The sequence below is a fragment of the Carcharodon carcharias genome, unplaced genomic scaffold, assembly GCF_017639515.1.
Source record: "Carcharodon carcharias isolate sCarCar2 unplaced genomic scaffold, sCarCar2.pri scaffold_973_ctg1, whole genome shotgun sequence".
Taxonomy (NCBI): domain Eukaryota; kingdom Metazoa; phylum Chordata; class Chondrichthyes; order Lamniformes; family Lamnidae; genus Carcharodon; species Carcharodon carcharias.
Genome location: NW_024471184.1, coordinates 17289 through 42500, shown reverse-complemented (window position 1 = coordinate 42500; position 25212 = coordinate 17289). Strand labels below are relative to the sequence as shown.

The following is a 25212-nucleotide window of genomic DNA, read 5'->3' as shown; positions in this document are numbered from 1 at the left end:
CCTCCTGTTCAAATCCCTCCCTCCCTATCTCTGTAACCTCCTCCAGTCCGTACAATTCTCATCCTCCTGTTCAAATCCCTCCCTCACCCCCTCCCTCCCTATCTCTGTAACCTCCTCCAGCCCCTACAATTCTCATCCTCCTGTTCAAATCCCTCCCTCACCCCCTCCCTCCCTATCTCTATAACCTCCTCCAGCCCCTACAATTCTCATCCTCCTGTTCAAATCCCTCCCTCCCTATCTCTGTAACCTCCTCCAGTCCCTACAATTCTCACCCTCCTGTTCAAATCCCTCCCTCACCCCCTCCCTCCCTATCTCTATAACCTCCTCCAGCCCCTACAATTCTCATCCTCCTGTTCAAATCCCTCCCTCACCCCCTCCCTCCCTCACCCCCTCCCTCCCTCCCTATCTCTGTAACCTCCTCCAGTCCCTACAATTCTCATCCTCCTGTTCAAATCCCTCCCACCCTATCTCTGCAACCTCCTCCAGCCCCTACAATTCTCATCCTCCTGTTCAAATCCTCTATGGCCCCTCGCGGCTCCACCAGATGAGATAATTGTGGGGAGATGGGAGACAAACCAGTGAGTTATGCCTGAATTCCATGGCCTCGTATGCTCTTTGCTTCTCATCATTAATGCTGAGAATCCACCTTTCACTTCCAGCGTTAAGCTGCTGCATCCAATTTACCAAACCTTGTAATCCCCGTTTGTGAACAGGATCTCACAGCTACGCAGCAGTCACAGAGAGGACAGTGACAGTGACCTTCGTTGGAGACAGAGCTTTACTCTGTATCTAACCCCGTGCTGTACCTGTCCTGGGAGTGTTTGATGGGGACAGTGTAGAGGGAGATTTACTCTGTATCTAACCCCATGCTGTACCTGTCCTGGGAGTGTTTGATGGGGACAGTGTAGAGGGAGATTTACTCTGTATCTAATCCCGTGCTGTACCTGTCCTGGGAGTGTTTGATGGGGACAGTGTAGAGGGAGCTTTACTCTGTATCTAACACCGTGCTGTACCTGTCCTGGGAGTGTTTGATGGGGACAGTGTAGAGGGAGATTTACTCTGTATCTAACCCCGTGCTGTACCTGTCCTGGGAGTGTTTGATGGGGACAGTGTAGAGGGAGCTTTACTCTGTATCTAACCTCATGCTGTACCTATCCTGGGAGTGTTTGATGCGGACAGTGTAGAGGGAGATTTACTCTGTATCTAACCCCGTGCTGTACCTGTCCTGGGAGTGTTTGATGGGGACCGTGTAGAGGGAGCTTTACTCTCTATCTAACCCCGTGCTGTACCTGTCCTTGGAGTGTTTCATGAGGACAGTGTAGAGGGAGATTTACTCTGTATCTAACCCCGTGCTGTACCTGTCCTGGGAGTGTTTGATGGGGACAGTGTAGAGTGAGATTTACTCTGTATCTAACCCCGTGCTGTACCTGTCCTGGGAGTGTTTGATGGGGACAGTGTAGAGTGAGATTTACTCTGTATCTAACCCCGTGCTGTACCTGTCCTGGGAGTGTTTGATGGGGACAGTGTAGAGGGAGATTTACTCTGTATCTAACCCCGTGCTGTACCTGTCCTGGGAGTGTTTGATGGGGACAGTGTAGAGGGAGATTTACTCTGTATCTAACCCCGTGCTGTACCTGTCCTGGGAGTGTTTGATGGGGACGGTGTAGAGGGAGATTTACTCTGTATCTAACCCCATGCTGTACCTGCCCTGGGAGTGTTTGATGGGGACAGTGTAGAGGGAGCTTTACTCTGTATCTAACCCCGTGCTGTACCTGTCCTGGGAGTGTTTGATGGGGACAGTGTAGAGGGAGATTTACTCTGTATCTAACCCCGTGCTATACCTGTCCTGGGAGTGTTTGATGGGGACAGTGTAGAGGGAGCTTTACTCTGTATCTAACCCCGTGCTGTACCTGTCCTGGGAGTGTTTGATGGGGACAGTGTAGAGGGAGATTTACTCTGTATCTAACCCCGTGCTGTACCTGTCCTGGGAGTGTTTGATGGGGACAGTGTAGAGGGAGATTTACCCTGTATCTAACCCCGTGCTGTATCTGTCCTGGGAGTGTTTGATGGGGACGGTGTAGAGGGAGCTTTACTCTGTATTTAACCCCGTGCTGTACCTGTCCTGGGAGTGTTTGATGGGGACAGTGTAGAGGGAGATTTACTCTGTACCTAACCCCGTGCTGTACCTGTCCTGGGACTGTTTGATGGGGACGGTGTAGAGGGAGCTTTACTCTGTATTTAACCCCGTGCTGTACCTGTCCTGGGAGTGATTGATGGGGACGGTGTAGAGGGAGATTTACTCTGTATCTAACCCTGTTCTGTACCTGTCCTGGGAGTGTTTGATGGAGACAGTGTAGAGGGAGCTTTACTCTCTATCTAACCCCGTGCTGTACCTGTCCTGGGAGTGTTTGATGGGGACCTCGCAGAGGGGGTTATACTCACTGGAACGACCACCCATAGTCCCAGGACTGTGGTTTCCAATCCTTTGGTCCCAAGTTGACTGTAACATGGAACACCGTCGTGTACATCATGTGTCCCACCATGCCAAGGAGTCCTAGCGGGGCCAGAAGAGAAATCCAGGAATGTCAGTTCACGAGAAAGAGACAAGCAAGAAAGCCAAATTGCAAACGATCGTGATAATTTAACCCACGCCAGAATACCGTGCTGTTTGTCTGGCAAGCGGACTCTGATGGATCGAGGCTTTGCCAGGGAGAAAGAAATGGGGAACTGTCGATTCCCCAGTTTCCCCGACAATTCAGACAGAAGCACAAGGCTCGAACATTTTCCTTTGGTTTGTGGAGGACGTGACTCTCTGTAAGAATTTATGTTGCTTCTAGCACGTGTAAGTGAGCCGCACTATGAGCTCGACTGGTTAATTGATAAATAAATCGGCTGTCCCTGTCGCTATTAGCGCAGTCAGGACCATTCAGCAAGTGCCTCTCCAGCAACAATTAAGTCTCGACCTCAAAAATCGTGAGCGTGAGACGTGCGCGGCGCAGTTGACACCCGCCTCGTTTGCAGGAACCCGTCACAGGGGGAGGGAAGTCTGCCTGGAATCGGAGAGGAGGCACTCACCGGACAGGATGGTGAAGACGGCGGCGAAGGAGTTGATCTTCAGCCTATCCACCGCGGTCCCCGAGTAGAGGAGCTCCAGGCACATGAGGAGGAAGCCAAGGCTCAGCAGGGCGATGAACAGGGTCTCCGCGGCGATGGCGAACCACAGCACGCCTGGAAGACAAAGCGCCGGCCGCGGACGTCAGGGCGCTGGAAGGAAGGACCGGGATCGCAGAGCGTGGGAGAATGGATCCCCCCCCACCCCCGCGCCTTCTGCCCCGCCCCAGAGTTGAGGAGATGTCATATCCACCACCCCCCCCCCACCACCGCACGCACTCCGGGCCCCCCCCATACCACCGGACCCCTCCCGTATCACACCGTCCCTCCCGTATCCGACGTCCCTCCAGTATCGCATCATCCCTCCTGTATCCGACATCCCTCCCGTATCGCACCGTCCCTCCTGTATCCGACATCCCTCCTGTATCACACCGTCCCTCCTGTATCCGACATCCCTCCCGTATCACACCGTCCCTCCTGTATCCGACATCCCTCCCGTATCGCATCATCCCTCCTGTATCCGACATCCCTCCCGTATCACACCGTCTCTCCTGTATCCGACATCCCTCCTGTATCGCATCGTCCCTCCTGTATCCGACATCCCTCCCGTATCGCACCGTCCCTCCTGTATCCGACATCCCTCCCATATTGCACCTTCCCTCCCATATCCGACATCCCTCCCGTATCGCATCATCCCTCCCGTATCGCATCATCCCTCCTGTATCCGACATCCCTCCTGTATCGCACCGTCCCTCCCGTATCCGACATCCCTCCCGTATCACACCGTCCCTCCTGTATCCGACATCCCTCCTGTATCGCACCGTCCCTCCCGTATCCGACATCCCTCCCTTATCACACTGTCCCTCCCATATCCGACATCCCTCCTGTATCACACCGTCCCTCCTGTATCCGACGTCCCTCCTGTATCGCATCATCCCTCCTGTATCGCATCGTCCCTCCTGTATCGCATCGTCCCTCCTGTATCACACCGTCCCTCCCGTATCACACCGTCCCTCCCGTATCACACCGTCCCTCCTGTATCCGACATCCCCCCCGTATCACACTGTCCCTCCCATATCCGACATCCCTCCTGTATCACACCGTCCCTCCTGTATCACACCGTCCCTCCCGTATCCGACATCCCTCCTGTATCACACCGTCCCTCCTGTATCACACCGTCCCTCCTGTATCATACCGTCCCTCCTGTATCACACCGTCCCTCCCGTATCCGACATCCCTCCTGTATCACGCCATCCCTCCCATATCCCTCCCGTATCGCACCGTCCCTCCCGTATCCCACATCCTTCCTGTATCAAACCGTCCCTCCTGTATCCCTCCTATATCCCCCAACCCTCCCATATCGCACCGTCCCTCCCATATCCAACATCCCTCCTGTATCACACTGTCCCTCCTGTATCACACCCGTATCGCTCCATCCCTCCCGTATCACACCATCCCTCCTGTATCCCTCCCTTATCGCATCATCCCTCCCGTATCACACCATCCCTCCTGTATCCCTCCCGTATCGCATCATCCCTCCCGTATCACACCATCCCTCCTGTATCCCTCCCGTATCGCATCATCCCTCCCGTATCACACCGTCCCTCCTGTATCCCACATCCTTCCTGTATCCCTCCCGTATCACACCATCCCTCCCGTATCGCACAGTCCCTCCTGTATCCCACATCCCTCCCATAACCCTCCCATATCGCTCCATCCCTCCCATATCGCTCCATCCCTCCCATATCCGACATCCCTCCCATATCCGACATCCCTCCTTTATCACACCATCCCTCCCGTATTGCACTGTCCCTCCCGTATCCCCCATCCCCCCTGTATCACACCATCCCCCCCTGTATCACATCATCCGCCCCCGTATCACACCGTCCCTCCCGTATCTCTCCATCCCTCCCATATCCGACATCCCTCCTGTATCACACCATCCCTCCCGTATCGCTCCATCCCTCCCGTATCACACCGTCCCTCCCGTATCACACCGTCCCTGCCGTATCGCTCCATCCCTCCCTTTTCGCTCCATCCCTCCCATATCCGACATCCCTCCTGTATCACACCATCCCTCCCATATCGCTCCATCCCTCCCATATCGCTCCATCCCTCCCATATCGCTCCATCCCTCCCATATCGCTCCATCCCTCCTGTATCACAGCGTCCCTCCCATATCGCACTATCCCTCCCATATTGCTCCATCCCTCCTGTATTGCACTGTCCCTCCCATATCGCTCCATCCCTCCTGTATCACACCGTCCCTCCCATATCGCACTATCCCTCCCATATTGCTCCATCCCTCCCATATTGCTCCATCCCTCCTGTATCACACCGTCCCTCCCGTATCGCACTGTCCCTCCCATATCGCTCCATCCCTCCTGTATCGCACCATCCCTCCCGTATCTGACATCCCTCCCGTATCCGACATCCCTCCTGTATCGCACTGTCCCTCCCATAGCCCCCATCTCTCCCATATCCCCCACCCCTCCCATATCCCCCACCCCTCCCGTATCCCTCATCAGTCCCGTATCCCCCATCCCTCTCGTATCGCACTATACCTCCTGTATTGCCCCATCCGTCCCATATCCCCCATCCCTCCTATATCGCATCATCCTTTTCATATCACACCTATCCCTCCCATATCCCCCACCCCTCCCATATCCTCCACCCCTCCCATATCCTCCACCCCTCCCATATCCGCCACCCCTCCCATATCCACCACCCCTCCCATATCCGCCACCCCTCCCATATCACTCCATTCCTCTTATATCACTCCATTCCTCTTATATCACTCCATCCCTCTTATATCACCCCATCCCTCTTATATCACTCCATCCCTCTTATATCACCCCATCCCTCTTATATCACCCCATCCCTCTTATATCACCCCATCCCTCTTATATCACCCCATCCCTCTTATATCACCCCATCCCTCTTATATCACCCCATCCCTCTTATATCACCCCATCCCTCTTATATCACCCCATCCCTCTCGTATAGAAACATCGAAACTAGGAGCAGGACGAGGCCATTTGGCCCTTCAAGCCTGCTCCACCATTCAATATGATCATGGCTGATCCTCTATCTCAACGACATGCTCCCACTTTCTCTCCATACCCCTAGATGCCCCATAATAGCCAAAAAAAAATGATCGATTTCTTTCTCAGTGACCCGGCCTCCACAGCCTTCTGCGGTAGAGAATTCCACAGGTTGACCACCCTCTGAGTGAAGAAATCTTTCCTCATCTCGGTCCTAAATGGCCTGGCCCCTGTATCCTGAGACTGTGGCCCCTGGTTCTAGACTCCCCAAGGAACATTCTCCCTGCATCTAGTCGGTCCAGCCCTGTGAGAATTTTATACATTTCAATCAGATCCACCCGCCCCCCCCCCCCCCCCCCACCCCCCCACTCTCCCATCATTCTTCTAAACTCTAGTGAATACAGGTCCAGTCGTACCAATCCCTCCTCGTACAACAGTCCTGCCATCCCCGGTATCAGCCTTCGTTGCTCTCCCTCCTTGGCGAGTATACCCTTTCTTAGGTAGCTAGACCGAATCTGCACCCAGTACTCCAGCTGTGGTCTCACCGAGGCCTTGTAGAACTGCAGTAAGACACCCCTACTTCCGAACTCAAGTCCTCTTGCAACGAAAGCCAACGCACCATTTGCCTTCCTAATTTGCTGTCTGCGTCTGCCCCTTTACTTTCATTGACTGGTCTACGAGGACACCCAGATCCCTTTGTACATCCACATTTCCCAACGTATCACCATTTAAGTAACACTCTGCCTTTCTGTTCCTCACACTGAGGTGAATAACTTCGCTGTTATCCATGTTATACCGTGCCGGCCATGGTGTTTGCCCACTCACTCTACAGTTGGTCTAAATCACCCTGGAGGCTCGTTGCTTCCTCCTCACAACCCCACCCAGTTTTGTGTCGTCGGTAGACTTGGAAATCTTGCATTTGATTCCCTCACCCAAGTCATTTATATATATCGTGAATAGCCGAGGTCCCCAAGCACTACCCCATTAGTCACCCCCTGCCACTCGGAAATAGACCCATTTATTCCCGCTCTCTGTTTCCGGTCGGTCAACCAATTCTCAACCCATGCCAGTATATGACCCCCGATCCCGTGTGCTTTAATTTTTCAAACAAGCCTCTTATGTGGGACCTTATCAAAAGCCTTCCTGAAATCCAAATACACCGCATCTACTGGTTCTCCCTTATCTACTCTACTTGTTACACCCTCAAAAAACTCCAGTAGATTAGTTAAGAACCATAGGAAAGTGACAGCGCAGAAGGAGGCCATTCGGCCCATCTTGTCCGTGACAGCCCGAGGACACCCAGGTGCCCTTTCTAACCCCACCTCCCTGCACCCGGCCCACAGCCCTGCAGCTTAAGGTGCAGATGCAGGTACTTTTTAAAAGAGTTTAGAGTTTCTGCCTTTACCACCAACTTGGGCAGTGATTTCCAGACACCCATTACCCTCTGCGTAAAAAAGTTCTTCCTCATGTTCCCCCTTACACCTTCTACTACTTATCTTGAATCTATGTCCCCTGGTTCTAGAATTCTCCACCAAGGGAAACAATTTTATCCTGTCCACTCTATCTATTCCCCTCATCATTTTGTACCTCAATCAAGTCACCTCTCAGCCTTTTTGTTCTAAGGAGAATAACCCCAACCTATCCAATCTCTCCTCATAGCTACACTTTTCTAACCCCGGCAACATTCTTGTAAACCTCCTCTGCACTCTCTCCAGAGCTATTACATCCTTCCTGTAATGTGGTGATCAGAACTGCGCACAATACTCCAGTTGTGGCCTCACCAGTGTTTTATACCATTCCAACATTATACCCTTACTTTTATATTCTATACTACTGCCAACGAAGGAGAGCCTTCCATATGCCTCCTTTACAACCTTGTCTACTTGAACTGTTGCCTTCAGGGGACCTGTGTAACTGTACGCCAAGATCTCTCACTTCATCTACCCCTCTTAGTATATTCCCATTAAGCATGGCTTCCCTTTCATAAAGCCCATGCTGACTTTGTCTAATCCCGTTAATGCTTTCCAAGTGTTCTGCCATCATGTCTTTTTATAATAGGCTCTAGCATTTTCCCCACTACTGATGTTAGGCTAATTGGTCTGTAATTCTCTGCTTTTTCTCTCGCTCCTTTTTTAAATAGCGGGGTTTACATTTGCCACCCGCCACAATCTGTAGGGACTGCTCCAGAGTCTACCGAATTTTGGGAGACGACCACCAATGCATCCAATATTTCCAGGGCCATTTCCTTTAGTACTCAGGGATGTGGATTATCAAGCCCTGGGGATTTTTCAGCCTTTAACCCCTTTACTTTCTCTAGCACCATTTTTCTTTTTACTAATAGTGATTTTCTTCAACTCCTCCCTAACATTTCTGGGAAATTATTTGTGTCCATAAGACATGGGAGCAGAAATGATGCACTTCGGCCCATCGAGTCTGCTCCGCCATTCAATCATAGGTTTCTCAACCCCATTCTCCCGCCTTCTCCCCGTAACCTTTGACCCCCTTACCAATCAAGAACCTATCTATCTCGGTCTTAAATACACTCAATGACCTGGCCTCCACTGCCTTCTGTGGCAATGAATTCCATAGATTCACTACTCTCTGGCTAAAGAAGTTTCTCCTCATCTCTGTTCTAAAAGGTCTTCCCTTTACTCTGAGGCTGTGCCCTCGGGTCTGAGTCTCTCCTACTAATGGAAACATCTTCCCCACGTCCACTCTGTTCAGGTCTTTCAGTATTCTGTAAGTTTTAATCAGATCCCCCCTCATCCTTCTAAACACCATCGAGTATAGACCCAGGGTCCTCAAACGTTCCTCATATGTTAAAGCCTTTCATTCCTGGGATCATTCTCGTGAACCTCCTCTGGACCCTCTCCAGGTCCAGCACATCCTTCCTGAGATACGGGGCCCAAAATTGCTCACAATATTCTAAATGTGGTCTGACCAGAGCCTTATAAAGCCTCAGCAGCACATCCCTGCTTTTATATTCTAGTCCTCTCGAAAAAAATGCCAACATTGCATTTGCCTTCCTAACTACCGACTCAACCTGCAAGTTAACCTTAAGAGAATCCTAGACTAGGACTCCCAAGTCCCTTTGCACTCCAGATTTCTGAATTCTCTCCCCATTTAGAAAATAGTCTATGCCTCTATTCTTCCTACCAAAGAGCATGACCTCACACTTGCCCACGTTGTATTCCATCTGCCACTTCTTTGCCCATTCTCCTAACTTGTCCAAATCCTTCTGCAGCCTCCCTGCCTCCTCAATACTACCTAGTCCCTCCACCTATCTGTGTATCATCTGCAAACTTAGCCAGAATGCCCTCAGTTCCTTCATCTAGATCATTAATGTATAAAGTGAAAAGTTGCAGTCCCAACACTGACCCCTGCGGAACTCCACTGGTCACCACCTTTTTTGTGAAGACAGAACCAAAATAGGTGTTCAATTCTTCTGCCATTTCTTTGTTCCCCATTATAATTTCCCCCGTTTCTGACTGGAAGGGACCTACATTTGTCTTCACTAATCTTTTTCTCTTCCCGTGTTTATAGAAGCTTTTACAGTCAGTTTTTATGCTCCCTGAACCCTCATGCTCCATTTTCCACTTCCTGATCAATCTTTATGTCCACTTTTTTCTGAATCATAAACTGCTCCCAATCCTCAGGCATGCTGCTTTCTCTGGCAATTTTACCCCAATCCTCTTTGGGATCTAATGCTATCCCTAATCTCTTTTGTGAGCCGTAGTTGAGCCATCTTTCCAGTTTTATTTTTGCGCCAGACAGGAATGAATAATTGTTGTAATTCACGCATACGTTCCTTAAATATTAGCCATTGCCTATCCACTGTCAACCCTTTTAGTGAGGTTCCCCAATCCATCATTGCCAACCCACGCCTCATACCCACATAGTTCCATTTATTTAGATTCAGGACCTTAGTTTCGGATTCAACTCGTTCACTCTCCATCTTGGTGAACAATTCTATCATTTTATGGTCACTCTTCCCCAAGGGGAAGATTGTTAATTAATTCTTTCTCACAATACCCAGTCGAGGGTAGTCTACTCTCTAGCTGGTTCCTCAACGTATTCATCTGAAAAAACCATCACATACACACCCCAGGAAATCCTCCTCCACAGTATTATTGCTAGTTTGGTTCCCCCCCTATCCCGCATCCCTCCCCTATCCCACATCCCTCCCATATCCCACATCCCTCCCCATCTCACATCATTCCCCTATCCCACATCCCTCCCCTATCCCACATCCCTCCCCTATCCCACATCCCTCCCCTATCTCACATCATTCCCCTATCCCACATCCCTCCCCTATCCCACATCCCTCCCCTATCCCACATCCCTCCCCTATCCCACATCCCTCCCCATCTCACATCATTCCCCTATCACACATCCCTCCCCTATTCCACATCCCTCCCCTATCCCACATCCCTCCCCATCTCACATCATTCCCCTATCCCACATCCCTCCCCATGTCACATTATTCCGCTATCCCACATCCCTCCCCTATCCCACATCCCTCCCCTATCCCACATCCCTCCCCTATCCCACTTCCCTCCCCTATCCCACATCCCTCCCCATCTCACATCATTCCCCTATCCCACATCCCTCCCCTATCCCACATCCCTCCCCTATCCCACATCCCTCCCCTATCCCACATCCCTCCCCTATCCCACATCCCTCCCCTATCCCACATCCCTCCCCTATCCCACATCCCTCCCCATCTCACATCATTCCCCTATCCCACATCCCTCCCCTATTCCACATCCCTCCCCTATCCCACATCCCTCCCCATCTCACATCATTCCCCTATCCCACATCCCTCCCCATGTCACATTATTCCGCTATCCCACATCCCTCCCCTATCCCACATCCCTCCCCTATCCCACATCCCTCCCCTATCCCACATCCCTCCCCTATCCCACATCCCTCCCCTATCCCACATCCCTCCCCATCTCACATCATTCCCCTATCCCACATCCCTCCCCTATCCCACATCCCTCCCCTATCCCACATCCCTCCCCTATCCCACATCCCTCCCCATCTCACATCATTCCCCTATCCCAGATCCCTCCCCTATCCCACATCCCTCCCCTATCCCACACCCCTCCCCATCTCACATCATTCCCCTATCCCACATCCCTTCCCTATCCCACATCACTCCCCATCCCACATCCCTCCCCCATCCCACATCCCTCCCCCATCCCACATCCCTCCCCATCCCACATCCTTCCCCATCCCACATCCCTCCCCTATCCCACATCCCTCCCCTATCCCACATCCCTCCCCTATCCCACATCCCTCCCCTATCCCACATCCCTCCCCATCTCACATCATTCCCCTATCCCACATCCCTCCTCTATCCCACATCCCTCCTCTATCCCACATCCCTCCACTATCCCACATCCCTCCACTATCCCACAGCCCTCCCCTATCCCACATCCCTCCCCCATCCCACATCCCTCCCCATCTCACATCATTCCCCTATCCCACATCCCTCCTCTATCCCACATCCCTCCACTATCCCACATTCCTCCTCTATCCCACATCCCTCCACTATCCCACATCCCTCCCCTATCCCACATCCCTCCCCTATCCCACATCCTTCCCCATCCCACATCCCTCCTCTATCCCACATCCCTCCACTATCCCACATTCCTCCTCTATCCCACATCCCTCCACTATCCCACATCCCCCCACTATCCCACATCCCTCCACTATCCCACAGCCCTCCCCTTTCCCACATACCTCCCCTATCCCACCATTCCTCCCGTATCCCCCTGTAAGTCTATGCCTCTGCTGGGGTTCTGGGATAAGGGGCTGTGGGTGGGACAGCAGGGGTGGATTGGATGTGAACCCAGAGAGCCAGTGTCATAGTAGCCTCTGAAAGTAGCTCTCGCTCCCTCTCTTGTCCCCAAATCCGGCAGTTGTGGGTTTGAGACCCCGAGTCCAGACACTTGATCTCCATAAACGAGGCCGACACTCCCCCCCGGTGCCAGTACTGAGGGAGTGCTGCACTGTCGGAGGGAGATGTATATACTCTAGGATTTGATCTCCATAATCCAGGCCGACACTCCCCCCGGTGCCAGTACTGTGGGAGTGCTGCACTGTCGGAGGGAGATGTATATACTCTAGGATTTGATCTCGATAATCCAGGCCGACACTCCCCCCAGTGCCAGTACTGAGGGAGTGCTGCACTGTCGGAGGTAGATGTATATACTCTAGGATTTGATCTCCATAATCCAGGCCGACACTCCCCCCCGGTGCCAGTACTGAGGGAGTGCTGCACTGTCGGAGATGCTGCCCTTTTAGGCCCTCTCTCCCTCATTGGAATATTGGGCCCGAGTCCTATCCCTCAACCAACATCACTAAAGCAAACAGACGAGCTGGGTCAGTGTCAGCGACTGTGGGAGCTTGCTGTGCGCAAATCGGCTGCCTGGTTTCTGACGTCACAACCCCTTGAGCACCCGTCAGAGGATGTTCCTTCGTGGGCTGCGAGGCACTTTTGGAGGTCGTGACAGGCGCTAGAGGAATGAAGCCTCCGTTTGACGTTGAGGAGGGGGTTGCCAGGCGGTCTAGACTCACCGAGTTCAGATTCTGGAGTCAGGTTAATGAAGCTCCGACATTTCACTGGAACAGACAGAAAAACACACAAAGAGACACTCAGTTCCGCTGCTTTCATCAGTCGCAGGAAACTGACATATAAACACAATGAAAACATAATTATACATTAACTCTCGCCCCCTTGTTTTCCTATTTATTTCCACGCACTTCTCCCTCAGACCCCACTGTCTGTCTCTCCCCCTCTCTCTCTTTGTCTCTGTCTCTCTCTCTCTCTCTCTCTCTCTCTCTCTCTGTCTCTCCCCCTCTCTGTCTCTGTCTCTCTCTCTCTCCGTCTGTCTCTGTCTCTCTCCCTCTCTGTCTGTCTCTCTCTCTCTCTCTGTCTCTCTCTGTCTCTCTATCTCTCCATCTGTCTGTCTGTCTCTCTCTGTCTCTGTCCCTCTCTCTCTCTGTCTGTCTCTGTCTCTCTCTCTCTCTGTCTCTCTCTCTCTGTCTCTCTCTCTCTGTCTCTCTCTCTTTCTGTCTCTCTCTCTCTCTTTCTGTCTCTCTCTCTCTGTCTCTCTGTCTGTCCCTCTCTGTCTCTGTCTCTCTCTCTCTCTGTCTCTCTCCCTCTCTGTCTCTCTCTCTTTCTGTCTCTCTCTGTCTCTCTCTCTCTCTCTCTCTCTGTTTCTCTCTCTCTCTCTCTGTTTCTCTCTCTCTCTCTGTCTCTGTCTCTCTCTCTCCGTCTGTCTCTCTCTCTCTCCGTCTGTTTCTATATCTCTCTCTCTCTGTCTTTCTCTGTCTCTCTCTCTGCCTTTCTCTCTCCATCTGCCTCTGTCTCGCTCTCTCTCTCCGTCTGTCTCTCTCTCTCTGTCTCTCTCTGTCTCTCTCTCTCTGTCTCTCTCTCTGTCTCTGTCTCTCTCCATCTGTCTCTGTCTCTCTCTCTGTCTCTCTCTCTCTCTCTCTCTGTCTCTCTCTGTTTCTCTCTGTTTCTCTATCTCTATTTGTCTCTGCCTCTTTCTGTCTCTCTCTCCCTCTCTCTCTCTCTTTTTCTGCCCCTCTCTCCCTCTGTCCCTCTCTCTCTCTCCCTCCCTCTGTCCTTCTCTCTCTCTCTATCTCTCTCTCTCTCTCCCTGGCTCTGTCCATCTCCCCCCACCCCACCCTCACTCTCTCCCTTGCTCTGTCTCCCTCTCCCTTTCTCTAACCATCTTTCTCTCTCTCTCCACCACTATCCGCTTTTCTCTCTTTGCCTTTCTCTCTGTCTCTCTCTCTGTCTCTCACTATCTCTCTCTGTCTCTCTCCCTCTTTTCCTGTGTGTGTGTCTCTCTGCCGTTCTATCTCTCTCCTTCTCCATCTCTCTCTCCCTGTCTCCCTCTTCCTTTCTCTATCTCTCTCTATCTGTCTCTCCCTCTTTCACTTTCTCTGTCTATCTATTTCTCTCCCTCTGTTTCTCTCTCTTTCCCCATCTCTCTCACTTTATCAATCTCTTTCTGTCTCTATCTTTCTCTGCCTCTTCCTCTCTCTCCCTCTCTCTCTCTCTCACTCTCTCTTCCTCCTTCTCCCTGTCTTTCTCTCCAACTCTCTCCTTCTCTGACTCTCTCTCTCTCTCTCTTTATCTGACATCCTGACTTCATTCCTTGCTAATCTTCTCTGTTCCCTTGCCTCTGGAAGATTAAAGGCTGATCTGATTAATGTGTTTAAGATGATTAAAAGATTCAAATCAGTTGTTACAGAGAAAGTATTTCCTTTGGAGTTTTGTGGAGGCTGGGGGGCAGGGCAGTTCCCCTCCGAGTCACTCACCCTTCCTGACTTGGAAATATATCAGCCGTTCCTTCACTGTCGCTGGGTCAAAATCCTGGAACTCCCTCCCTAACAGTGCCGTGCGTGTACCTACACCACAGGGACAAAATCCTGGAACTCCCTCCCTAACAGCGCCGTGGGTGTACCTACACCATGGGGACAAAATCCTGGAACTCCCTCTCTAACAGCGCCGTGGGTGTACCTACACCACAGGGACAAAATCCTGGAACTCCCTCCCGAACAGCGCCGTGGGTGTACCTACACCACACGGACAAAATCCTGGAACTCCCTCCCTAACAGCGCCGTGGGTGTACCTACCCCGCGGTGCCTACAGCGGTTCAAGAAGGCAGCTCATCCCCCACCCCCCCACCTTCTCGCGGGGGCAATGAGGGATGGGCGATAAGCGCTTGTTCCCGGCCAGCGAAGCCCACGCCACACCCCCCACCCTCCCCACCACGGACGGGTAATAAAACAGCTGGGTGTGCGTAGGACCCCCTCTCCCTATCCCCCTTTCCCCCCTACGTCCCATCCTCTTCCACCCTCTCCTTACCGCCACCCATTTTTTTTTTGCCGTGTTGCACTTGCCCCCTCCCCACCACGTTGCCTCCACTTAAGGCCTCCTCACCTCCCTTGTCGTGCTCCTCGCAGGAATGCCAGAATCCCGTGTGGAAGCTCCGGAAGGCAAAGCGGTCGTCCCCGGTCTCCCAGACGTACTGCACCAGCTGGCGGAGGGTGGTGTTGGGGGGCAGGGTGCTGTTGGCCGCCGCGCAGTTGGCCAGACGGGTGGCAGAGAGGCAGAGCGGCTTTACCACCTTGTGGGTGCCCACGCACCAGTAGCTGGTGCCGAAGGCGCAGACGGAGGCCAGGAGTCCGGCCGAGTTCAGGACTGCGGACAGCGAGTGCCGTGACGACTGGCTCAACTTCATCCTGACTCCCTTCCCCCTCCCTCCCCAACACCCCCTCCCCACCACCCAGGAATCAGCGTGAACCTCCCCTCCCTCAATCACCCCGAAGCCCTGGATATCGGCCCCTCTCTTCTCTCTCTCTCTCTCTGTCTTCCTCCCCCTCTCTTTGTCCCTCTCTCTCTCTCTCTATCTTCGTCTCTCTCCGTCTTCCTCCCCCTCTCTTTGTCTCTCCCTCTCTCTCTCTCTACCTTCGTCTCTCTCTGTCTTCCTCCCCCTCTCTTTGTCTCCCTCTCTTCTCTCTCTCTCTCTCTGTCTTCCTCCCCCTCTCTTTGTCTCTCTCTCTCTATCTTCTTCTTTCTCTGTCTTCCTCCCCCTCTCTTTCTCTCTCCCTCTCTCTCTCTATCTTCGTCTCTCTCTGTCTTCCTCCCCCTCTTTTTGTCTCTCCCTCTCTCTCTATCTTCGTCTCTCTCTGTCTTCCTCCCCGTCTCTTTGTCTCTCCCTCTCTCTCTCTATCTTCGTCTCTCTCTGTCTTCCTCCCCCTCTCTCTGTCTCTCTCCCTCTATCTTCGTCTCCCTCTCTGTCTTCGTCTCCCTGTCTTCCGACCCCCTCTTTTTGTCTCTCCCTCTCTCTCTCTCTCTATCTTCTCTCTGTCTTAACCCCACACCCCCGCACCTTCTCTGTCTGTCTGACTCTCTCTCTCTTGGCCTCTCTCTCTCTCTCTGTCTCTGTCTTTTTCTCTCTCTCTGTATCTTTCTCTCGCTGTCCCTCTCCCTCTCTTTCTATGTATCTCCCTTTCTCTTTCCCTGTCTGTCTTTCTCTGTCTCTCTCTCTCTATGTCTCTCTCCCTCTCTCTCTCTCTCTCTATGTATCTCTCCCTCTGTGTGTCTCTCTCTCTATGTCTCTCTGTCTCTGTCTCTGTCTCTCTCTCTCTCTCTGTCTCTCTCTCTCTCTATGTCTCTCTCTCTGTCTCTGTCTCTCTCTCTCTCTGTCTCTCTCTCTCTCTATGTCTCTCTGTCTCTGTCCATGTCTCTCTCGCTCTCTCTCTCTGTCTCTCTCTCTATGTCTCTCTCTGTCTGTCTCTCTCTCTCTCTCTGTCTCTCTCCGTCTCTCTCTCTCTGTCTCTCTCTCTCTCTGTCTCTCTGTCTCTTTCTCTCTGTCTCTATCTCTCTGCCTCTCTCCCTCTCTCTGTCTCACTCACCGTCGCTGTAGATGTTACTTCGGAGATCTCAGATCCCAGACTGTGGAGGGTTTAAGAAGATCAAGAGATTAGGGCGAACCGCATTGACTGTGTGCTCTACAGTCAAGAGACAGACCATTCAGCCCATCTGCTCCAATCTGGGTCTTCTGCTCCACAAAAGCCACACCCTGCCCTCCCCTGTTCATGCACCACTGTTACTTGTATGGCAAGGAATGTTCGTGCCGCACACGAGTGGGGATGTTCGCAGATGGTTGCACAATGTTCAGCACCATTCACCACTCCTCAGATACTGAAGCAGTCCCATGTCCAAATGCAGCAAGACCTGGACAATATCCAGGCTCAGGGCTGACAAGTGGCGAGTAACATTCACACCACACAAGTGCCAGGCACTGACCATCTCCAACAAGAGAGAATCCAACCATCGCCCCCTTGATGTTCAATGGGCATTACCCTCACTGAATCCCCCACTGTCAACATCCTGGGGGTTACCATTGACCAGAAACTGAACTGGGACCAGCCATATAAATACTGTGGCTACAAGAGCAGGTCAGAGGCTGGGAATCCTGCGGAGAGTCACTCACCTCCTGACTCCCCCAAAGCCTGTCCACCATCTACAAGGCACAAGTCAGGAGTGTGATGGGATACTCCCCACTTGCCTGGATGAGTGCAGCTCCCACAACACTCAAGAAGCTCGACACCGTCCAGGACAAAGCAGCCCCGCTTGATCGGCCCCCCATCCACCAACATTCACTCCCTCCACCACCGACGCACAGTAGCAGCAGTGTGTGTACCATCTACAAGACGCACTGCAGGAACTCACCAAGGCTCCTTCGACAGCACCTTCCAAACCCACGACCACTACCAGCTAGAAGGACAAGGGCAGCAAACACATGGGAACACCATCACCTGGAAGTTCCCCTCCAAGGCACTCACCATCCTGACTTGGAAACATATCGGCCGTTCCTTCACTGTCGCTGGGTCAAAATCCTGGAACTCCCTCCTCAACAGCGCCGTGGGTGTACCTACACCACAGGGACAAAATCCTGGAACTCCCTCCCTAACAGCGCCGTGGGTGTACCTACACCACACGGACAAAATCCTGGAACTCCCTCCCTAACAGCGCTGTGGGTGTACCTACACCACAGGGACAAAATCCTGGAACTCCCTCCCTAACAGCGCTGTGGGTGTACCTACACCACACGGACAAAATCCTGGAACTCCCTCCCTAACAGCGCCGTGGGTGTACCTACACCATGGGGACAAAATCCTGGAACTCCCTCCCTAACAGCGCCGTGGGTGTACCTAAAGCACACGGACAAAATCCTGGAACTCCCTCCTTAACAGCACCGTGGGTGTACCTACACCACACGGACAAAATCCTGGAACTGCCTCCCTAACAGCGCCGTGGGTGTACCTACACCACACGGACAAAATCCTGGAACTCCCTCCCTAACAGCGCCGTGGGTGTACCTACACCACAGGGACTGCAGCGGTTCAACAAGGTGGCTCACCCCCACCTTCTTGAGGGGCATTTAGGGATGGGCAATAAATAGCCAGGGATGTCTATGTCCCATGAGCAAATATAAAATAAAAATATATACTTCTATTCCATTCTCCTTCTTGAGCTTTAGTTAGCGACACAGGTTAATAAGGTCCAAACACAGAAGGAAAAATACGCTTGTCAGTTCTGTACTTGAAAATATATTAAACTTGTTTCAATCTTTGGTTAGACCACACTGGGAGCACTGTGCACAGTTCCAGTCTCCATATCCCCCATGGTTAGACCACACTGGGAGCACCGTGCACAGATCCGGTCTCCGTATCCCTCGGTTAGACCACACTCGGAGCACCATGCACAGTTCCGGTCTCCGTATCCCCCTCGGTTAGACCACACTGGGAGCACCATGCACAGTTCCGTTCTCCGTATCCCTCGGTTAGACCACACTCGGAGCACCGTGCACAGTTCTGGTCTCTGTATCCCCCTTGGTTAGACCACACTGGGAGCACCGTGCGCAGTTCTGGTCTCTGTATCCCCCTTGGTTAGACCACACTGGGAGCACCGTGCGCAGTTCCGGTCTCCGTATCTCTCGGTTAGACCACACTCGGAGCACCGTGCACAGTTCCGGTCTCCGTATACCTCGGTTAGACCACACTCGGAGGACACGGCGCTGGTAGGGAGGGAGTTCCAGGATTTTGTCCGTGTGGTGTAGGTACACCCACGGTGCTGTTAGGGAGGAAGTTCCAGGATTTTGTCCGTGTGGTGTAGGTACACCCATGGCGCTGTTAGTGTGGGAGTTCCAGGATTTTGTCCATGTGGTGTATGTACACCCACGGCGCTGTTAGGGAGGGAGTTCCAGGATTTTGTCCATGTGGTGTAGGTACACCCACGGTGCTGTTAGGGACGGAGTTCCAGGATTTTATCCATATGGTGTAGATACACCCACGGTGCTGTTAGGGGTAGAGTTCCAGGATTTTATCCATATGGTGTAGATACACCCACGGTGCTGTTAGGGGTAGAGTTCCAGGATTTTGTCCCGTGTGGTGTAGGTACACCCATGGCGCTGTTAGGGAGGGAGTTCCAGGATTTTGTCCCGTGTGGTGTAGGTACACCCACGGCGCTGTTAGGGAGGGAGTTCCAGGATTTTGTCCGTGTGGTGTAGGTACACCCACAGTGCTGTTAGGGAGGGAGTTCCAGGATTTTGACCCAGTGACAGTGAAGGAACGGCCGATATATTTCCAAGTCAGGATGGTGAGTGACTCGGAGGGGAACTTCCAGGTGATGGTGTTCCCATGTGTCTGCTGCCCTTGTCCTTCTAGATGGTAGTGGTCGTGGGTTTGGAAGGTGCTGTCGAAGGAGCCTTGGTGAGTTGCTGCAGTGCATCTTGTAGATGGTACACACGCTGCTGCTACTGTGCGTCGGTGGTGGAGGGAGTGAATGTTTGTGGATGGGGGGCCGATCAAGCTGGGCTGCTTTGTCCTGGATGGTGTCGAGCTTCTTGTGTGTTGTGGGAGCTGCAACTCATCCAGGCAAGTGGGGAGTATCCCATCACACTCCTGACTTGTGCCTTGTAGATGGTGGACAGGCTTTGGGGGAGTCAGGAGGTGAGTGACTCTCCGCAGGATTCCCAGCCTCTGACCCGCTCTTGAGGCCTCGGCCTCTCTGTGGATGGTCCAGCTAATGGGAGACCCCCTGCAGGCGTCGAAGCCGGGAAAACCTGGACAAATTGTGTCGGCGGATGACGGGCGCGCCCTCCCCTTTAAGAGGAGTTGTCCTTAGGCAGTGGTGCTGATTGTCGGCAGATCCGTATCGCTCCTCGTTTCGTTCTTGTGCTTTCAACACTGGTCATCTCGCTTCCACCAGCCCAAAAACCCAGAGAGAGAGAGAGAGAGAGGGAGAGAGAGAGAGAAAAGGAAAAAACACCCCAGAGACGGAGAGAAATAAACTTTCTGAAAGTTTGGGAAGGTTTGTTTGGGTGAAAAGTTTGCAGAAAGTTGTTCAGAGTTGAAGGAGTATTTTGTTTTGAACTGGGCAGGAGTGTAACTTGCGAAAAGGGGGAAGGAACCCTGGTTCCCAGGGAGAGAATTCCCTCCTTTTGGCTCCGGGACACTATTCCAAAATCCACACCCACCATCCCACCACCTGAAGGAGCCCAGACAGACAGACACAGACAGACAGACACAGAGAAGAAGGAAGCTACAGTTTGACTTCCCTGTGGAGTCCCTGGACTCTGCCCAACTCTGCAGGTGAGTGAGTGAGTGAGTGACCCTGGCTGGAGTCTAAAGAGAGAGAGAGAGAGGGGCAAGACTGGGGTCCCTGGAGCAAATCTGGCCCCCAGTCTGCCCTCCTCAGGAGCTTAGACTCAGGGTTGAGGGGAGAGCTGGGGGTGGGGTGGTGGGGGAGGGTCAGGTTGGGGAGGGGGAGGGTTGCTGTGGGTGGAGGAGGTTGAGGTTGAGGTTCAGGTTGAGGGGGTGGGGGGGGGGCGGTGTGGGTGCTCTTCGGTTCCCTGGGAGAGACCTGGGAGAAGCTGGGGTTGCACTCCTCAGGGGGGAGCAGTTTGAAAGGGGGTGGGGGGGAGATTGAAGGAAGGTGTCCCCCAATCGAGAACGGATGGGGGTTGATACTGGGCTATGGGGAGAGAGCGGGGCAGTGGGATTAGTTTGGAGGTTGATACTGGGCTATGGGGAGAGAGCGGGGCAGTGGGATTAGTTTGGGGATTGATACTGGGCTATGGGGAGAGAGCGGGGCAGTGGGATTAGTTTGGGAATTGATACTGGGCTATGGGGATAGAGTGGGGTCAGTGGGATTAGTTTGGGGATTGATACTGGGCTATGGGGTGAGAGAGGGGCAGTGGGATTAGTTTGGGGGTTGATACTGGGCTATGGGGAGAGAGCGGGACAGTGGGATTAGTTTGGGGATTGATACTGGGCTATGGGGAGAGAGCGGGGCAGTGGGATTAATTTGGGGATTGATACTGGGCTATGGGGAGAGAGCGGGGCAGTGGGATTAGTTTGGGGATTGATACTGGGCTATGGGGTGAGAGAGGGGCAGTGGGATTAGTTTGGGGGTTGATACTGGGCTATGGGGAGAGAGCGGGACAGTGGGATTAGTTTGGGGATTGATACTGGGCTATGGGGAGAGAGCGGGGCAGTGGGATTAGTTTGGGGATTGATACTGGGCTATGGGGATAGAGAGCGGGAGAGTGGGATTAGTTTGGGGATTGATACTGGGCTATGGGGGTAGAGAGCGGGAGAGTGGGATTAGTTTGGGGATTGATACTGGGCTATGGGGGTAGAGAGTGGGATTAGTTTGGGGATTGATACTGGGCTATGGGGAGAGAGCGGGGCAGTGGGATTAGTTTGGGGATTGATACTGGGCTATGGGGGTAGAGAGCGGGGCAGTGGGATTGGTTGGGGGATTGATACTGGGCTATGGGGATAGAGAGCGGGAGAGTGGGATTAGTTTGGGGATTGATACTGGGCTATGGGGGGAGAGAGCAGGTGATTTGAGGACTGATCTATTCCTGACCTCCTGACGTGTGTCTTTCCACCCCCTCCCCCCACCCCCAACAGGTGCCCCCTTTCGCTCGGTGATGTGGGGTCCTCCCCGGCCGGGACCGCTGCCGGCCGGCGCCCGCTTCGAGACGGCCAGCGAGAGCGTCCGATTCCGGCCCGCCAGCCCGGCGCAGAGGGCCTCGGAGGCCGCCGGCGGACTGGACCACTCCTGCCACTGCTGTCTGCTGGCCCTCGGCGCCTTCCTGCTGGTGGTGGGGGCCTGCGCCACCGGGGTGGCATTCCACCGGGGTTCCGGCAGCCCCGTCCTGTCCGCCCTGGGCCTGGCGCTCCTGGTGACCGCCGCGCTGGCGCTGGCCGTCGGCTGGCTGACCTGGAGGGTCGTCCGGCGCCGTAAGCTGCGCAGGAGGGACAGTGCTGCCGAACTGGTGACCGAGGTGCGGCAGGAGTGACTGGCGGAGTGAAAGCTGGGGGAGGGGGCGGGTGGAATACTGGCCAATCGGGCGGTGGGAAGCCCCCCCTCCCTCTGTCGGTGCACTTTCTCGCCCCCAACCGCCCCCCCCCCCCCCCCAAAACCCCCTGCTACTTCTCGAACTCAACCCCTTCACCCACCCCCCAAAATGTGTGTGAACGCCTGGAGTGCTCATCACCTTCATAGCAGTGGAAGATAGCACTCAAAATTCGTATCCATCTCCCTCTGACACTGCAGCACTCCCTCAGTACTGGCACCGGTGGGGGGGGGAGTGTCGGCCTGGATTATGGAGCACAAACCCTAGAGTATATACATCTCCCTCCGACAGTGCAGCACTCCCTCAGTACTGGCACCGGGGGGAGTGTCGGAATGGATTATGGAGCTGAGGGCCTAGAGTAAAAAAGGAGTGAGCATGCCACGCGTTCTCTGCCTGGTTAATTGTCAGATGAGCGCCATTCCACACTGCCTGGGGAGGAGGGGGCGTGATTTTAATCCACCCACGCCCCTCTCCCCTCTAATCCATCACTGCCCCTTCATTTTGGCCTGCTCCTTTGCCATCTGGTGTCGCCAGCTGTTCGACTCAGGGAGGCAGCACACCGACACGCCGTCCGCTCTTCCTGCGGAGGCCAGGCGATGGCAGAGCGGGCGTTGGGAGGGGTGGGGGCGAGGCGGGTTGGTGCTCAGTGCACTCGGCACTCGGCGCTCGGCACACGGCAAGGGGCACACGGAGGCCGGGGTCAGCGGCTCGAGCGGGCGGCCTGGGTGGGGCGGGGGAGGTGGGGTGAGTAGGGGAGCTGAACATGTCCGTGCTCAGCAGGGGGCGCAAGAGGGGGGTTGTTTCTGTTAAAACATGTCTGTTCAGTCCATTAAAGATCGAGTTCATTAATCCAATATTGTGATGCACACCCGTGTCGACTTTCTTTGAACGCACTCTTCTGCGGGGAGCTCCTGGGATGATGTGAGGCTGTTCACTTGGACAGGGGAAAATAGAAAGGCAGAATTCCAAACAAGTGGAGAGAGATTGCAGAGCTTGCAGAGAGATCTGGGTGTCCATTTTCATTATTCATTCACAGGATGTGGGCCTCGCTGGCTGGGTCAGCACTTACTGCCCACCCCTAATTGCCCCTTGAGAAGGTCAGGGGTGAGCTGCCTTCTTGAACTGCTGCAGCCCCTGTGGTGTAGGTACACCCACGGCGCTGTTAGGGAGGGAGTTCCAGGATTTTGTCCCCTGTGGTGTAGATACACCCACGGCGCTGTTAGGGAGGGAGTTCCAGGATTTTGTCCCTGTGGTGTAGGTACACCCATGGCGCTGTTAGGGAGGGAGTTCCAGGATTTTGTCCCTGTGGTGTAGGTACACCCACGGCGCTGTTAGGGTGGGAGTTCCAGGATTTTGACCCAGTGACAGTGAAGGAACGGCCGATATATTTCCAAGTCAGGATGGGTGTGTGGTTTGGAGGGGAACTTCCAGGTGGTGGTGTTCCCATGTGTCTGCTGCCCTTGTCCTTCTAGATGGTAGTGGTCGTGGGTTTGGAAGGTGCTGTCGAAGGAGCCTTGGTGAGTTGCTGCAGTGCATCTTGTAGATGGTACACACTCTGCTGCTACTGTGCGTCGGCGGGTGGAGGGAGTGAATGTTTGTGGATGGGGTGCCGATCAAGCGGGGCTGCTTTGTCCTGGACGGTGTCGAGCTTCTTGAGTGTTGTGGGAGCCGCACTCATCCAGGCAAGTGGGGAGTATCCCATCACACTCCTGACTTGTGCCTTGTAGATGGTGGACAGGGTTTGGGGGAGTCAGGAGGTGAGTGACTCTCCGCAGGATTCCCAGCCTCTGACCTGCTCTTGTAGCCACAGTGTTTATGTGGCTGGTCCCAGTTCAGTTTCTGGTCAATGGTAACCCCCAGGATGTTGACAGTGGGAGATTCAGTGAGGGTAATGCCCATTGAACATCAAGGGGGCGATGGTTGGATTCTCTCTTGTTGGAGATGGTCATTGCCTGACACTTGTGTGGGGTGAATGTTACTCACCACTTGTCAGCCCTGAGCCTGGATATTGTCCAGGTTTTGCTGCATTTGGACATGGAGCTGCTTCAGTATCTGAGGAGTGGTGAATGGTGCTGAACATTGTGCAACCATCAGCGAACATCCCCACTTCTGACCTTATGATGGAAGGAAGGTCATCGGTGAAGCAGCTGAAGGTGGTTGGGCCGAGGATAGGGTACATGAATCAGGGAAAGTTAGTACCCAGATGCAGCAAGTGATCCGGGAGGTAAATGGACTTTATTGCGAGGGGGCTGGGGTATAAAAGCCGGGGAGTCTCGCTCCAAGTGTACAGGGCACTGGGGAGTCTGCGCCTGGAGCGCGGTGGACAGTTTCAGTCTCCTGACTTAAGGAGGGACAGACTCGCTATTGGAGGCCGTCGGGAGAAGGTTCACTGGGCTGATTCCCGGGATGAAGGGGGGGTTTGTCTGATGGGGGAAAGGTTGAGCAGGTCGGGCCCTGTCCCCATTGGAGTTCAGAAGACCGAGAGGTGATCTTATTGACACAGATCAGATCCTGAGAGGGAGGGGAGGGTGGAGGCTGAGGGGATATTTACCCCCCCTCGTGGGGGGGTATCTAGAACGAGTGGGGGGGGGAGGGAGACACAGTTTCAGAACGAGGGGGTCTCCAGTTGAAGAGGGAGACGAGGAGGAATTTCTTCTCTCCGAGGGTGGTCAGCGTGTGGAATTCTCTCCCCCCCACCAACCCCCCACCCACCCAGAGAGCAGTGGGGGTCGGGGTGTTGAATATATCCGAGGCTGAGTCAGACAGGTCTCCGATCGACTGTGGGGTGGGGGGAGGGTGGGAGGGTGGGGGGGTGGGGGGGGGGGGGGTGTGGGTGGAGGTGGATTCCGGTGGCTGCTTTTTCCCAGGGCTGGTTTGGGAAGACGAGGAGTTGACCGGATGCAGCAGGGGAGCTGCTAATGGTCCCACGATGACAGACTGGCACTGGGGAAGTGAAGGCTGTAATGGAAGCCGCTGACGTGAGCCGCCAGGCCCAGCTTCCTGTCCTTCCCATTGTTCAGGTCAATTAAACCCTCCTCCCCTCCTTCCCCCACCACCGCCGCTGAACCATCCACACTCCAACCCCCCCCCACCCC

At 53.8% G+C, this 25212-nt stretch overlaps 1 protein-coding gene across 1 annotated transcript in view; it reads right to left on the bottom strand.

Annotated features, from left to right (window-relative positions):
* LOC121275233 (germ cell-specific gene 1-like protein) overlaps window positions 1-16783 on the bottom strand; it is a 17613-nt gene extending 830 nt beyond the window's left edge. The window contains exons 1-5 of the mRNA XM_041182655.1: window positions 16714-16783; window positions 15121-15441; window positions 12741-12785; window positions 3076-3228; window positions 2443-2554 (exon numbers count right to left, since the gene is read on the bottom strand). Of these exons, the coding sequence (XP_041038589.1) occupies window positions 2443-2554; window positions 3076-3228; window positions 12741-12785; window positions 15121-15441; window positions 16714-16783 (701 nt within the window). The remainder of the gene's footprint in view (window positions 1-2442; window positions 2555-3075; window positions 3229-12740; window positions 12786-15120; window positions 15442-16713) is intronic.
* Between the last annotated feature and the right edge of the window lie 8429 nt (window positions 16784-25212).